This window comes from Lytechinus pictus, unplaced genomic scaffold (assembly GCF_037042905.1).
Source record: "Lytechinus pictus isolate F3 Inbred unplaced genomic scaffold, Lp3.0 scaffold_19, whole genome shotgun sequence".
NCBI classification, from domain to species: Eukaryota; Metazoa; Echinodermata; class Echinoidea; order Temnopleuroida; family Toxopneustidae; genus Lytechinus; species Lytechinus pictus.
Window position 1 is genome coordinate 19,738,579 of NW_026974140.1, and position 13,922 is coordinate 19,752,500.

General features: G+C 38.1%; 1 protein-coding gene across 1 annotated transcript in view; it reads right to left on the reverse strand.

The window, feature by feature from the left end:
• Positions 1-11,459: 11,459 nt before the first annotated feature.
• LOC129278417 (26S proteasome non-ATPase regulatory subunit 5-like) overlaps positions 11,460-13,922 on the reverse strand; it is a 3,092-nt gene continuing 629 nt past the window's right edge. Inside the window, exon 2 of the mRNA XM_054914595.2 lies at positions 11,460-13,755. Within this exon, the coding sequence (XP_054770570.1) occupies positions 13,357-13,755 (399 nt within the window). The 3' untranslated portion in view covers positions 11,460-13,356. The remainder of the gene's footprint in view (positions 13,756-13,922) is intronic.

The following is a 13,922-nucleotide window of genomic DNA, read 5'->3' on the forward strand; positions in this document are numbered from 1 at the left end:
ATGAGGAACTTTAATTTACAAGCATTGCTTCAATTAGGTCTCCTCGTCTTCCTTTAAAATTATTTATTTTCTGTCTTAAGCTGTATATATATATAACGTATTTAAAAACAATGTTTTCTGCATACTCTGTTTCATGTATACCTGTATGTTTTATCATTTACTCTGCTCATTGTTTCATACACACTTGTATGTTTGTCATGTATTCAAACTCAGTTGGAAGACAAATAAAATGAACTTATGGCAAGTTCCTCCAAGTCTGCGCAGTCCCCCTTGTCTGTGCACACGCGTATCTGCACGATTCTAGATAAAGATATGCAACGAGCACGAACTTTACACATGCAATGCATAGACAGGTACCCGGTATTCATTAAAAAATCCGACTCAAAATGGTGGAAAAATAATAAATTTAGGGCATTTCATGTTACAACCTCAAAATGCAGCCTTTCTCATCAAAATCCCTGAATCGTGTGCAAAGTGAATGAGTGCGCAGACATGGGATACCATTTTTTTTTTTCAATCTGAAAATGATTGCCCGAGGTTTTTTCAAGAAAATCCTATATTTTCTGTCATTTTTTAATGAGAAATTTGGTACACTTACCGGTACTCTTGATAATATAAGGAACATTATTAACTGAAAGATTTTGTGAAATATGAAGAAATTCATGTTAAATCTTAACTCAAATTGTTAGGTGCGCAGACTTAAGTTGCGCCCTTGGGCCCACAATATGAACTTATATTATAAAGTTTATAAACATGATAAACTTTATTTAAAAAAATCCTTATTACAAATGACAAATCTCACCATGTGCGACTCCCACCAGCAAGATGATAATTTAGAGACCAACAGAAGCATGAATAATTCCGAGTAAACAGTGAAATAGCACAGCCAGAGAAACAAAAAAATAAGGGAAACGACGTACGGTAAGACCGTACTCGTATCCAACATAGGCTGAGCTGACAACAAGCCAGCACTGGCCGCCTGGAAATCTTTGTTGATCCGAAGTTCGAAGAGTTGGGGCACACGTACCGGTATACGTACCTGCAGATGGTTCAGATGAATCCCGTTCAGATCAGTCTACGGAAATGTTTTTATACCGTACCGTATGTATCGTATGCGTATACGGTACCGTGTACCGTACCGTACTGTAATTGTGCTAGCTCATAACACACGGCGCAGCTAGCTCGGCCCGCCGGATGATCTGAATGAATGGTTGCTACCACATACACAAAATGTTTGGCTTGGAAACGTCCACTAATTGCATTCAATTGAAGGAATACAAATGCAGGACCGTAGCGTACGTACAGCCATTAGTCTGGTCTGTTAGCGAAATTATGTGGGCACAGTACAGCACAGTGGCGTATAGCTAGGATTTTTTTTCCTGGGGGGGGGGGGGGGGGGGGCGCTGGGGGGTCCTTGCTTTTTCAGGGGGGGGGGCACCATTTTTACCGATGTGTGTGTTTGTGTCACAAGGGCGGATCCGACTTTCGCCATGCAATAGGGTACGGGGCCTGAAATCACCTTCACCCAGTGGCGTAACTACGGGGGGGCATGGGGGGGCACGTGCCCCCCCCCCCCACCAATCGGCTGGCCACAAAAAAAAAAAAAAAAAAAAACGGGAGGAAAGGAGAAAAAGAGGAAGAAGAAAGAAACGTAGTGGGATAGAAGAAATTATTGTACATTATAATGTTATATTATATTTGTTATGTTATATTACATAAGAAATATTTTTCATAACTTTATAAAACATAATTAGCTCAGGGCCTATTTGTTCATTATTCCTGGTACTCGCATTGTCTGTTTAACGAGATATATAAACATGTTGTACTAAAACGTCCTGTTTTCAAGTCAATATGCACCAAATATATTTCATCGCACTTCGAGTTATTATTGTTTTATGTAGTGACATATGCTTCTTTTTCATGACTACTTAAAGTGATTGCCCCATTTTAAGGTCTGCATATAAAACATTTCATGTCCGTGCTTACGTTCGAATTAGTGGATTGATGAGATATGCCTGCTCTTCATGAATTCCTAAATTCAGTCCTTAAAATATCTCTTTTTCTAATCTCAATATCAACAATTTTCAGCTCGCGCTTCGCGCTCGCATCATTTGGTTAGTGAAATACGTATGGTCTTAGTAGATTCCTACAAACGAGCCTTAAAATGCCCCTCTTCAGATCTGAATTTCCTATATTTTTAGCTCGCACTTTGCGCTAGTGAGATGCGTATGATAATCATGATTACTATGACTTCAATAAGCTCTTCATGTGTTTGGATGTGATTTCTGTAATGGCCTTCTTTCTTCAATACCAGTTACTCACATCAATCGTCTCCAGCACCTCCAAAATTGGGCGGCCCGTCTTATTTTTGAAGTCCGCCGTGACAAACCTCCTGAACCCCTTTTAAATAATTTACACTGGCTCCCTATTAGACAACGTATTAATTTTAAGTTACTTCTCTTTGTATACAAATCTCTCTATAACCTAGCCCCAAAATACTTGTCTGATTGTTTAGAAATTGATGTCCCAGGTAGAAAAACTAGATCCTCTGAAGACCCACTTAAATTAACATATCCAACAAAAAGAAAACAGACCGGAGATAGAACATTCACCGTTGCATCCTCAATGGAATGGAACAAACTCCCTCTCACAATAAGACAATCCCCAACAATTGAGTCCTTCAAGAAATCCCTTAAAACCCTTTTGTTCTAGGCAACTGCCTTCATTTAATATGTCATTCTAATTTTTGTTTGTATAAATAAGTTAAATGAAATTGTGAGCGCTTTGGGCCATGTGGGAAAAGCGCGTTATAAATGTTAAGTATTATTCTAACAAAATCAGCAATCGCTCGGTACTCGCATTTGATGACTATGGTGAGATATGTATACTCTTAATGGATTCCAAAAAAAGAAATAGTCATTAAAATGTCCCTGTTTGGGGTCAATATATACAAAATTTTCAGCTCGCGCTTCGCGCTCGCATCATTTTGTTAGTGAAATACGTATGGTCTTCGTAAATTCCTACAAACAAGCCTTAAAATGCTTCTCTTCAGGTCTCAATTTCCTAAATTTTCAGCTCGCGCTTCGCGCTTGCAATATTTGATTAGTGAGATGCGTATTTTAATCATGATTACAATGACTACAAAAAGTGTTTTACGTTTTTTAACAAAATCAGCAAGCGATTGGCACTCAAATTAGATGAGTATGGTGAGATATGTATTCTCTTATTTGATTCCTAAAAATATTCCGTAAACTGTCTCTGTTTGGGGTAAATAAATCCAAAAATTTTAGCTCGCGCTTCGCGCTCGCATTGTTTGTTTAGCGAGACAGATACGTATTTTTATTTTTTAAATTGCTTATTATGTCCCTTTTTAGGTCTGAATATCAAAAATTTTTGAGCTCGCACTTCGCGCTCGCATCATTTGATCAGTGAGATACATTACATATCCGTTTAATGGAACAGTCCTTAAAAATGTCTCTATAAGGTCAATGCCTATACCTGGCAATTGAGCGCGCTTTGCGCGCTCACCGAGTGACTCAAAAATTTTGCTGGTGCCCCCCCCCCAATGCCGTGACCCACGGTACGCCACTGCCTTCACCTATATTTTCTCCGATCAGTCACTTCTTAGTTTTATTCTTATAAAACAACATAAACATGAAATAATCTCATAAGCCTTATAAAAAGTGCGAGCGCGAAGCGCGAGCGATTTTTTTTTAACTTTCATGTATTTTGTCCTGAAAATTTAATATTCTGGGCAATGTTATGTATGATCCTGAACAAGATTCGTATGTAACTACTATATGATTACTGCTAACGCCAAGCGCGAGCAGAAATTTATATTAACTGTTCTAGCATTATCGAAAAGGGTAAGGACTGCTTACAGTTACCCATCACGAAGACGGTATATATTTCAATAATGGGAGCGCGGAGCGCGAGCAATTTTTTTTTGACATTCTGGCCTAAAATGTGGTCATTCTAAGCACTTTTTGTATTAATAAATGGGATAGGTATGTAACTAAACAATTGATGCGAGCACTAAGCACTATAGGAAGAAAATTGAGATTTTAGACCTAAAGGCGGGACATTATTCATATTTTGTAAATCATAAATAGGATATAGTTAATTGGGTATCATTAATTATGCGACCGTGAAGCGTGAGCAGACAATTATTGATATTCTGATGTGAAACTGGATAATTTAAGTACATTTTAAATAAAGAACATGCAGGCTATCGCGCATGTTTTAGATTTAGACCTAGAATCTGGGCATTCTGAATACATTTGTTTAATGGAACTTTATGGAATACACGAAGACAATAGGAACTTGGCAAATCAAACAATGTGACCACCCCCACGCAGCGTGAGCTTAAAATACTGATATGTCTAGACCATAAAACGGACATTTTACAGAGCACTTAAATTTGTAAATGAAAACTTGCTCCATATCAGCCTATTGAGCAATGTGTGAATCTCATCCCAGGCAATTCTGGCGCGAAGCGCAAGCAAAAATTTTATATAGTAACATGAAAGATTTTTTTCATTTTTTGCAAGTCTTCGATCCCCTCACATTATTTCATTCACTCGTCTTCCTCCTCTTAATTTCCTTTTCTTTTTTTTTCTTGTCTTTCTCCTTCTTTTCCTTTTTTCTTTTCTTCTTTCTCCCTTTTTTTTGCTCTGCCAATTTTTTTTCAGGGGGGCACCTGGGGGGGGGGGGGGCACGTGTTTTTGTGTGTTTCAGAAATTGTGTTGCCATGGTAACAACATATTATATGGCAAAATATAGGTAAAAACCCTGCGATTTGAACTACTTCATCAGTTTTGAACTAATTCTCATGAAATTTGGCTCACACATTGGCCTTGAGGTAAAGATGTGCAAGAACCATTTTTTTTGCATTTGTCAGACAATGCATTGCCATGGTATATATCCACATAAATTATGATAGCCAGAAATGCAGGAAAGCTCATTGTGGATCAAACTACTTCCCCAGTTTTTAGTCAGTGCTTATAAAAGTTGGAACAAATATTCATCTTGGGGTAAAGATTTAAAATTAATTTATAAATGTCTTCTAAAATTTTCACGCCAGAGTGTGGGGGCATTAATCACATTCAGTAATATTTCTAGGTTTTGGGGGGAGGGGCGGGAGAGGTCTTTGAAAACTGACATCAAAATGAAGAAGGTTAAAGGCGGTGGCCATCAGGAACATAAACATGGTCTAAACACTAGCATCCCCTCAAGGGCAAAGGCTGGGGGTACACTGGGTGAATGTGAAACCTTCCGCTGAAGCAGAGCAGTTCCGACACTGGCAAGCAAAACAAAATGTGTACTACCCCTTTTATACTTTCAATAGCTGATTTTCCAAACCTTATAGTTCCACCTCCCCAAGATGTGCACCACTCCCCATATCACTTAAGTTCTACCTCCCCATGCTCAAACCAGCCTACGCCCTAGCCCATCAGGGGTCTTTGCATTTTTTAAGCGAGACATTACTCTATTTTTTTTTTGGGGGGGGGGTCTTTAGAAAATGGCCTTATAAAAGTAAAAGTTAAAGGATTATGACTAGGAAATTAACGCCCCACCAAAACTAGGGGCTGATATATTTCTTTAGCAGAAAATGCCCCCCCCCCTTTAAAAGGTAAGAAGAGTCCTTTGCACTTCAGACCATTCATATACAGTTGAAAGCATTCTGCTTTGATAAAAGATTGTTTACGGTATATACCCAATTTCGTTTCCTCTCTCCTTTTTTTTACTCTCTAAGTACATTTTTTTCTGTCCTATTTTAAAGTGTACCTTTAATCATGCAAATAATCATAGAAAGAAGACGTGTGTTTAACGTCGAAAATTTGGACTTCAAAATAAACTCTGTTGGAACTAAGTCCAATGCATTACCACTTTGCCTCTTTTATATATATATATAGATATAGATATACACGAAAATCTCTGCACTTGTTTTAGAAATTCACTTGTAAATCCATGACTCAACATACCATATCAAAAATACACATATGTGCACAATAGATCTTGCTCAATATGGAGCTTAAAATATCAAGTTTTGAAGTCATTAAACAAAACATATTTCAGCTCGGACATCGAACTTTAATTATTTTGTTTAATTTACAAATTGATTTTTAAACAGTGCTCTGTAAAAATGTCATATTGACATTTTTTGCTCGCGCTGTTTGATTTTCAGGTATTTCATTTTCGTGTATTCCATAAACTTCTCAAAATATCCCCATTCAGGTCTGATTGTCAAAAAGTATCAGCTAGCGCTGCACGCTTGCATTTTGATTGGTGAGTTATGTATAATTATCTCAATATCAAGTATTTAACAAATTTCTTGAAATCCCCATATTTCATGACAGTTTATCAAAAATTTCGGCTCCGATTTGCGCTGGCATTAATTGTTAAATATATATATAAGCTCATGCACCCTATTCATAATTTCAAAAATGCTTGAAATGTCCACTTTTCAGGCCATAATATTAACAGATTTCGCGTTCTCATTATGCTTATTAGTTTAATAAATGAGATGTTGATTTCATAATTAAATTGTCCCTTTGTTCAGAATGGAATATCGACAAGTTTCACTCGCGCTTAGGAAGAGGAATAGGAAGATAGTCATCATTTCAATATGATGACAAAATGTCCTTAGAATGTCCCGGTCCTATATATGTCAAAACTCAAAGTGATAATAATGAAAATATCAGGGGCCCAATTCATAAAGAGTTACAATTAACTGTTGTAGACTCGCCATTATGGCAACTACCATGGTAACATTGATTGTGATTGGCTGCTGAGTCCTGTTGCCATGGTAGTTGACATAACAGCAAAGTTACACAGTTGTAACTCTTTATGAAACGGACCCCAGCTCTTTATTAAGAGCGATCCATAAATAAACCCTTTTTCAGATCGGAAAATCAAATATTTTAAGCTCGCGCTTCGCGTTCGCTTTTTTTATTTTCATGACAAAAGATGTAATTAGAATGCCTAGATTCTAGGTCTAAATCTGAAACACGTGCGCGCATGTTTATTCAGAAACGCAACTTGTTCTCTATTTATATCATCATCCAGTTTCAGATCTCAATATCAAAAAAATTCTGCTCGTGCTTGTGCTCGCCTTATTAATGTAGGAAGATCCCCTATTACTAATCATTTCATGATTACAAAACATGAAAAGAGTGTCCCGTTTTTAGGTCTAAATCTCGAATTTTTCCGCTCGCGCTCGCATCAATTGTTTACTTATACAGAGTGAGTCAGAAAAAATGTCCCACTTTTGTAAAGTTGAATTGTTTAAAATATGAATATTTAATCATTAGTTTCATGATATGTCTTGATAGAGGTATCCTCCAAGTACATTCAGGTACCATTTTCATTTGATCCCGTGCACGCATGACTGAACATCGGACAATATCTTTCGAAGACTGTCAGATCTCACTTGCGCCAAGTTACTGGGTGGTGAATAAAACAGTGCTTTAGACAAAGACAGTCAGACAGACAGACTGGCATGCTCACACACACACACATACACACACACACACACAAACACACACAACACACATAGTAATAACTGGCTCATAATTTTCTCTTTTCTGATTAAGCATTGATTTTTAGCAAGATCGCTGAATGTTTAAGTAGCAATTCCCGACAATCTTTCCCCTTAAAACACATTCACTACCACCATCATATCATCATCATCATCCTCATTGAGACCTAATGACCTATGTTGTGGTGTGAATTGAGGACGAACCATGATTCGTGTACTTTTGCTACTGTAAAAAGAGACTCAAGTGACTGCTGCCAAATCAGGCAAGCCCTTTTATAGGCAAGTGCAACAAAAGCACAGACATCCATTGTAAATTTTCATTGTTAACCAACAAAAGACATAACCAGCATATTGGATTTATGTGCACTTGATGATGATGATGAAGATGAAGATCAAGATCAAGATGATGACAATGAGGATGATGATGATGATATGATGGTGGTAGTGAATGTGTTTTAAGGGGAAAGATTGTCGGGAATTGCCACTTAAACATTCAGCGATCTTGCTTAAAATCAATGCTTAATCAGAAAAGAGAAAATTATGAGCCAGTTATTACCATGTGTGTTGTGTGTGTTTGTGTGTGTGTGTGTGTGTGAGCATGCCAGTCTGTCTGTCTGACTGTCTTTGTCTAAAGCACTGTTTTATTCATCACCCAGTAACTTGGCGCAAGTGAGATCTGACAGTCTTCTAAAGATTGTCCGATGTTCAGTCATGCGTGCACGGGATCAAATGAAAATGGTACCTGAATGTCCTTGGAGGATATCTCTATCAAGACATATCATGACACTAATGATTAAATATTCATATTTTAAACAATTCAACTTTACAAAAGTGGGAAATTTTTTCTGACTCACTCTGTATAGCTATCCTGTTCACGATTACAAAAATTGATTAGAATTTTCCATTCTCTATGTATATAGAAATGTCAAAAATTTTCAGCTCGCGCTTTGGGCTCGAATTATTATTATAAGGAAAATCCCCAATTACTCATCCTTTTCTTGATTTACAAAACATGAATAGAGTATCCCGTTTTTACGTCTACATCTCGAATTTTCCCGCTCGCATCAATTGCTTAAATATACAGCTATCCCGTTTAAGTTACAAACAGTGCTCAGAATTTCCATTCCTTAAATAGAAATGTCAAAAATTTTCAGCTCGCGCTTCACTCTCGCATTATTTGATTGTTGAAATATGTAACGTCTTAATTGCCACCTTTCGCAATCCTCACGGACGCTAATATTAAGGGTCCCCTAACACAAAAGTTGACGCTTAATCATACACTTGATTTTTAAGATTGATTGTACATTATAGTCAATACAATCAAACGTAGAAAACTGCTCTACAATTAATGCTAAGATTTGTGTTACAGGGGGGTTACAGGCCCTATACAGATCTGCTTTTCGTGTGCAAAATTCTTTCCCGCGATACCCGCGCGCCATACATGCATGTATTACGACTGATGGCTGGAGATATTCGAAATGCAGGACCTAAAATAGAATATGACATGTATAAGAAAGTGGTTTTTCAAACAAATCGAGTACATATTGAGTGAGGAAAAACTTACTAAATTAAGGCTTAGATATAGATCATTACAGTCCATCGAATCGATATTGCATTTAATGTGGATTATTGGTGGATGACTGGCAATTGATTCCATGGGTCAGATCACCTCTCTAGCCGAACCCATTTCGCATATGTACACAGCGTATGCAATACGTTTGAAAATGCGGGTTTCTTTTGTTTCTTTTGTTTCTTTTGTTCACTCCTACACAAACGATACGCCTCTAGCACACGATGTAAAGGGTATTATGTTTTACTTTCCCCAGAAATGTGGGGTTAGATTCAAATTCCGGGGGGACCAATTCCATTGATGAGTGGATACCAGGCACGACCATGGGGTTTCGAAAAGTACCCTAAACAAGGGAAGCAAGTCTTTTGCAGATTATGAAAATGCATCTTTTAACAATTATTTGGCTTGTGAAACCCTACAAGTATTGGAAATATATCCCTTTTTTCAGTATTTTAATCATCGTTTTTGACACCTTTATAACGTTACATAGGCCTATACGTAACGTATTTACCCATTCTTTCCTTTTTATGCGTTGTTGCGCCTGGTATCCACTCTTCAATGAAAGTGGGCCCCCCGGGCGGCCTCTCGAGCTCTGGGAGGAACCAAATGTGGATTTGGAAAGTCGTCCTAAATCGGATATATCGCTGTTACCATAGTAGCAACCAGAATTTTGCACACGAAACGCAAATTGAATGTTTCCGTTCCAGATGCGAAACGAAAAAGAATCTCATGTCACACAATTTGCATTGCAGGACAGAGTTTTAAGACCATGACGACGGGCCCAAAAGTCTCTTCCAAAATCAACTAACGTCGTAAATAAGCGTTCGCGTTCTTCCAACGAAAGGTCGGGAATGACTAACTGCAAGCAGTCCTTAACAGGTTCCTTTTCGATCAGTTTAAAACGTAGGAATAAAATTTTATGCTCGCGCTTTGTGCTCGAATTATTATTGTAAGGAAGATCCCCAATTACTTATCCTTTTTATGATTTACAAAACATGAATAGAGTGTCTCGTTTTTAGGTATAAATTTTGAAATTTTCCGCTCGCGCTACGCGCTCGCATCAATTGTTTAAATATATAGCTATCCTGTTCAAGTTACAAAAAGTGCTTAGAATTTCCATTCTTAAGGTAGAAATGTAAAAAAATGTTAGCTCGCGGTTCGCGCTAGCATTATTTGATTGTTGAAATATGCAACGTCTTCATGGCTAACTGTAAGCAGTCCATAACAGGTTCCTATTCGATCAGTTCAATACGTGTATTAAAATCTCTGCTCGCGCTTCGTGTTTGTAGTAATTATTTAGTTGCATACACATCTTTTTCAGGATAACAAACATTGCCCAGAATGTTCAAATTTTAGTACAAAATACATGAAATTAAGAAAAATTAGCTCGCGCTTCGCGCTCGCATTATATGAATAAGGGTTATGTGCTATATGTTTATGTTGATTTATATAAATAAAGCTAAGTAGTGACTACTAAGACTACCCCTTCAAAGGATCAAACAAAAATCATCTTCGAGTGGCCGATCGGAAAAATATGGCTGGAAAAAAATTCCGGCCCCCCCCCCCCTATTGGCGAAGGCTGGATCCGCCCCTGTTATACATCCTACATCTCCCATTGTAAAGAAAATGAATATAATGTTTAAGTAGCAAAATTGTTAGATGCAAACTCTGTCATCTTCCATTAACAAGTGGAATGCCTCTGGCGGTCTCACCTGCATCACGCGATTCAATATAGTAGCAGTGCTGACTTTGAAAACTACTATAAAATAATTATTCACAAAAAACACCATTCATATAATGATACAATACTACGTTCATTGACATTTGACCTTGATCATGTGACCTAAAACTTGTCAGTGATACTTGATTACCCTATATCCACATTTTATACACTTTATCTATAAACTTTGAAAGTTATGACAGCAATCTAATGATTACCTCTAAAATGGCCAAAGTTCAATGAACTTAAATGACCTTTGACATTGATCATGTGACCTGAAACTTTGACGGGATCTTCAAAGATACTTGATTACTCTTATGTCCAAGTTTCATGAATCAGATCCATAAACTTTCAAAGTTATGATGGTAATTCAACAAATACCCCCAACTTGGCCAAAGTTTATTGTCCTTACATGACCTTTGACCTATATCATGTGACCTGAAACTCACACATGATGTTCAGTGATACTTGATTACTCTTATGTCGAGGTTTCATGAATCAGATCCATATACTTTCTAAGTTATGCTGTCATTTCAAAAACTTAACCTTCGTTTAAGATTTGGTGTTGACGCCGCCGCCGCCGTCGGAAAAGTGGCGTCTATAGTCTCACTCTGCTATGCAGGTGAGACAAAATGACAGTTACTTTACTTCTAAGTTCTACGTAACAGTAACCCGACGCTCGCTGCATAAACTTTTAACTTCTAACGTTAACTTGCTTTAAAATAATTGATCCTGATTGGCTGCGTAGCATGAGAACCATGGAAGTTACACCAAAAGGGGAAGTTCTACATCTTGGGAAAAATATTGTTCAGTGTTCACAAATGGGGAACCAAAGATTTAAAGCTGTAAGAAAGTGTTTGTGCAGTTGGCAGATTTTTGAGCAAAAGAAATCCTTAATGGCTGGACTTAAAAGTGAGACTATTTAAGTTGAAGGACAATCCCCCCAGATGGGAAATAATAAGATGGAATAGGGCAATTCCATAAGATGATCAACCTTTTTGTATGTCCGACCCCCATTTTTCTCAAGTCTTACTTCACTTCATGAACTGACCAAGTCATGGTCATTTGAGAGCATTACAGGCTGTCAAAAGAACAAGAAATCTGAGATAGAAAATTTCATGAAGGTCCCACATAGAGGGGTCGGACGTACATATTTTATGGAATTGCCCAATAGCTTTTAGGAAGATGGACGTGTAGTTGGCAGTGATTCAGGTGAAAGGATAGCCTAATAGTTGGGCTTTGAGGAGTGAAGCAGTTGAAGGGGTAAAATTAAGGCTTTACTTTCTTAGTAAATTAAATAATATTCCCATCAGATAGGGAATCCAAGATTGGATGGCATTAAGAAGATGGACGTGCAGTTGGCAGACTTTCAAGCAAAATGAATACCAAAAGGCTGGACTTTGGATTGCAAAGCAATTACAAAAGTGACAGTAGACTGCATTGTGCATTTGCTAAGGTAATGCATGGATCCTAGGATCCAAAGTTGGGCCACACTGATAAACAAAGTGGATGCTAACTGGAGCTGGAAACAATGCTACTTTGCAATCTGCACAAGAGGTGCACATAGATCAACAACTGCATCACATTAACTGGATTAGCAAGATAGGTTATGAGTCATAGGATTCAAGAAGATTTTAAAGGGCTTATCTGAATGCCTGAGGAGGAAGGATCGATGGATAAAGGATGATGAGCAGTGAGTTCCGAGAGGAGTCTGAACTGTCAGTCCTGGGCCCCGTTTTCAAAAAGAGTTGTGATTGATCCGATCAACCACAACTATGGAAAGCCAGCAATGCCAACATCTAAAATGCATGTTTGTTCCAGATGTTTCCTAAATAAAATGTAATTCATACAATCACCATTGACTGAACAATTCAGTGTGCTCCTCTTTGTTTACAAAAAAGACATACCGGTAGTGAGAATTTCATGTGGGAAAAAATTATGACATTGATGGATTTCTGTGTAGTTGAGGTTGATCGGATCAATCACAGCTCTTTGTATGACAGGACCTACATGACTTTTGTCCCAAAATAATTAAGCAGTGCAATGAATTTGGAAACAATTGCTGATTTGTTCATGTCAAATCTTTTTTTTACATAATGGCTGCTTCACTTCCCTCATAAAGCAGATGGCAAATCTTGCCCGAATCGTTCAAAGATGAAAAGAAGTTACATGAAATGGATCTCTATTCACATAAAGGTATCCTTATCATGCATGGACTGACATAAGAGATTAATCTGATAGTATTTCATGATTTGATCCTCAAGTGATGATTCCAACCTCAGGTTTGATGGAAAGGAGTTCATGGTCCTCTAATTCACAGAAACAACCTTATCATGCCCTGTCATCACATATCATTCTGATGGACAGTATTTCATAATTTTATCCAAAACATGATGATTCTGGGCTGAAAGGTCGGACAGATAGGAGCATGTGAAGGTCCTGTACTCACACAAACATACAATGACCATGCATGTACTGATAGATCAATAGCACTGAAAAGTGTTTGTCCTGGGAGCTTGAGTATCCTCATGATCCACTCTCCATGGCTACTTCAGACTGTACCCTAACATAGAATGGACCATCCCTGACATACTCCTTCAATCTCAACAGAGCAGGTCTTCCAAAGATGTCTCCCGTTGACGGGGCTTCCGCCAGGGCCTTCACCACGGAGTACTTGGTCTCCTTGCCCTCCTTGTCAGGTTCCGTGGTCCTGTCCAGGAGATACTCCAGGAACCCTGCCTCCTGGTTGAGCATCCGCCCTGCCCAAGGTTGGTTCACCAGGGCTCGTAAGATCAGAAGGGCGTTGCAACGGATCTCCATGAAGGGTTGCTTGCAGAGCGAAAGGAGAAGGTCCAGGGGTTTGGGTGACAGGTTGGTAAACCATCTTTCCTGCATGCTGAGTAGATCATCCGTCTGATGCTCTTCCTGTGGTCGAGAATGGCATACATTAGCCATAGGGGGCTTTAAGGTTTGTTCTCGACTTTCCGAGGGCAACTTTGTTTAAATGAAATGATTGATATCCACTTAAATCATCTTTTAAATGTTTTTCTATGATGAAAATATTATGAAGCCCAAGATCTTTTTCAAGAAAT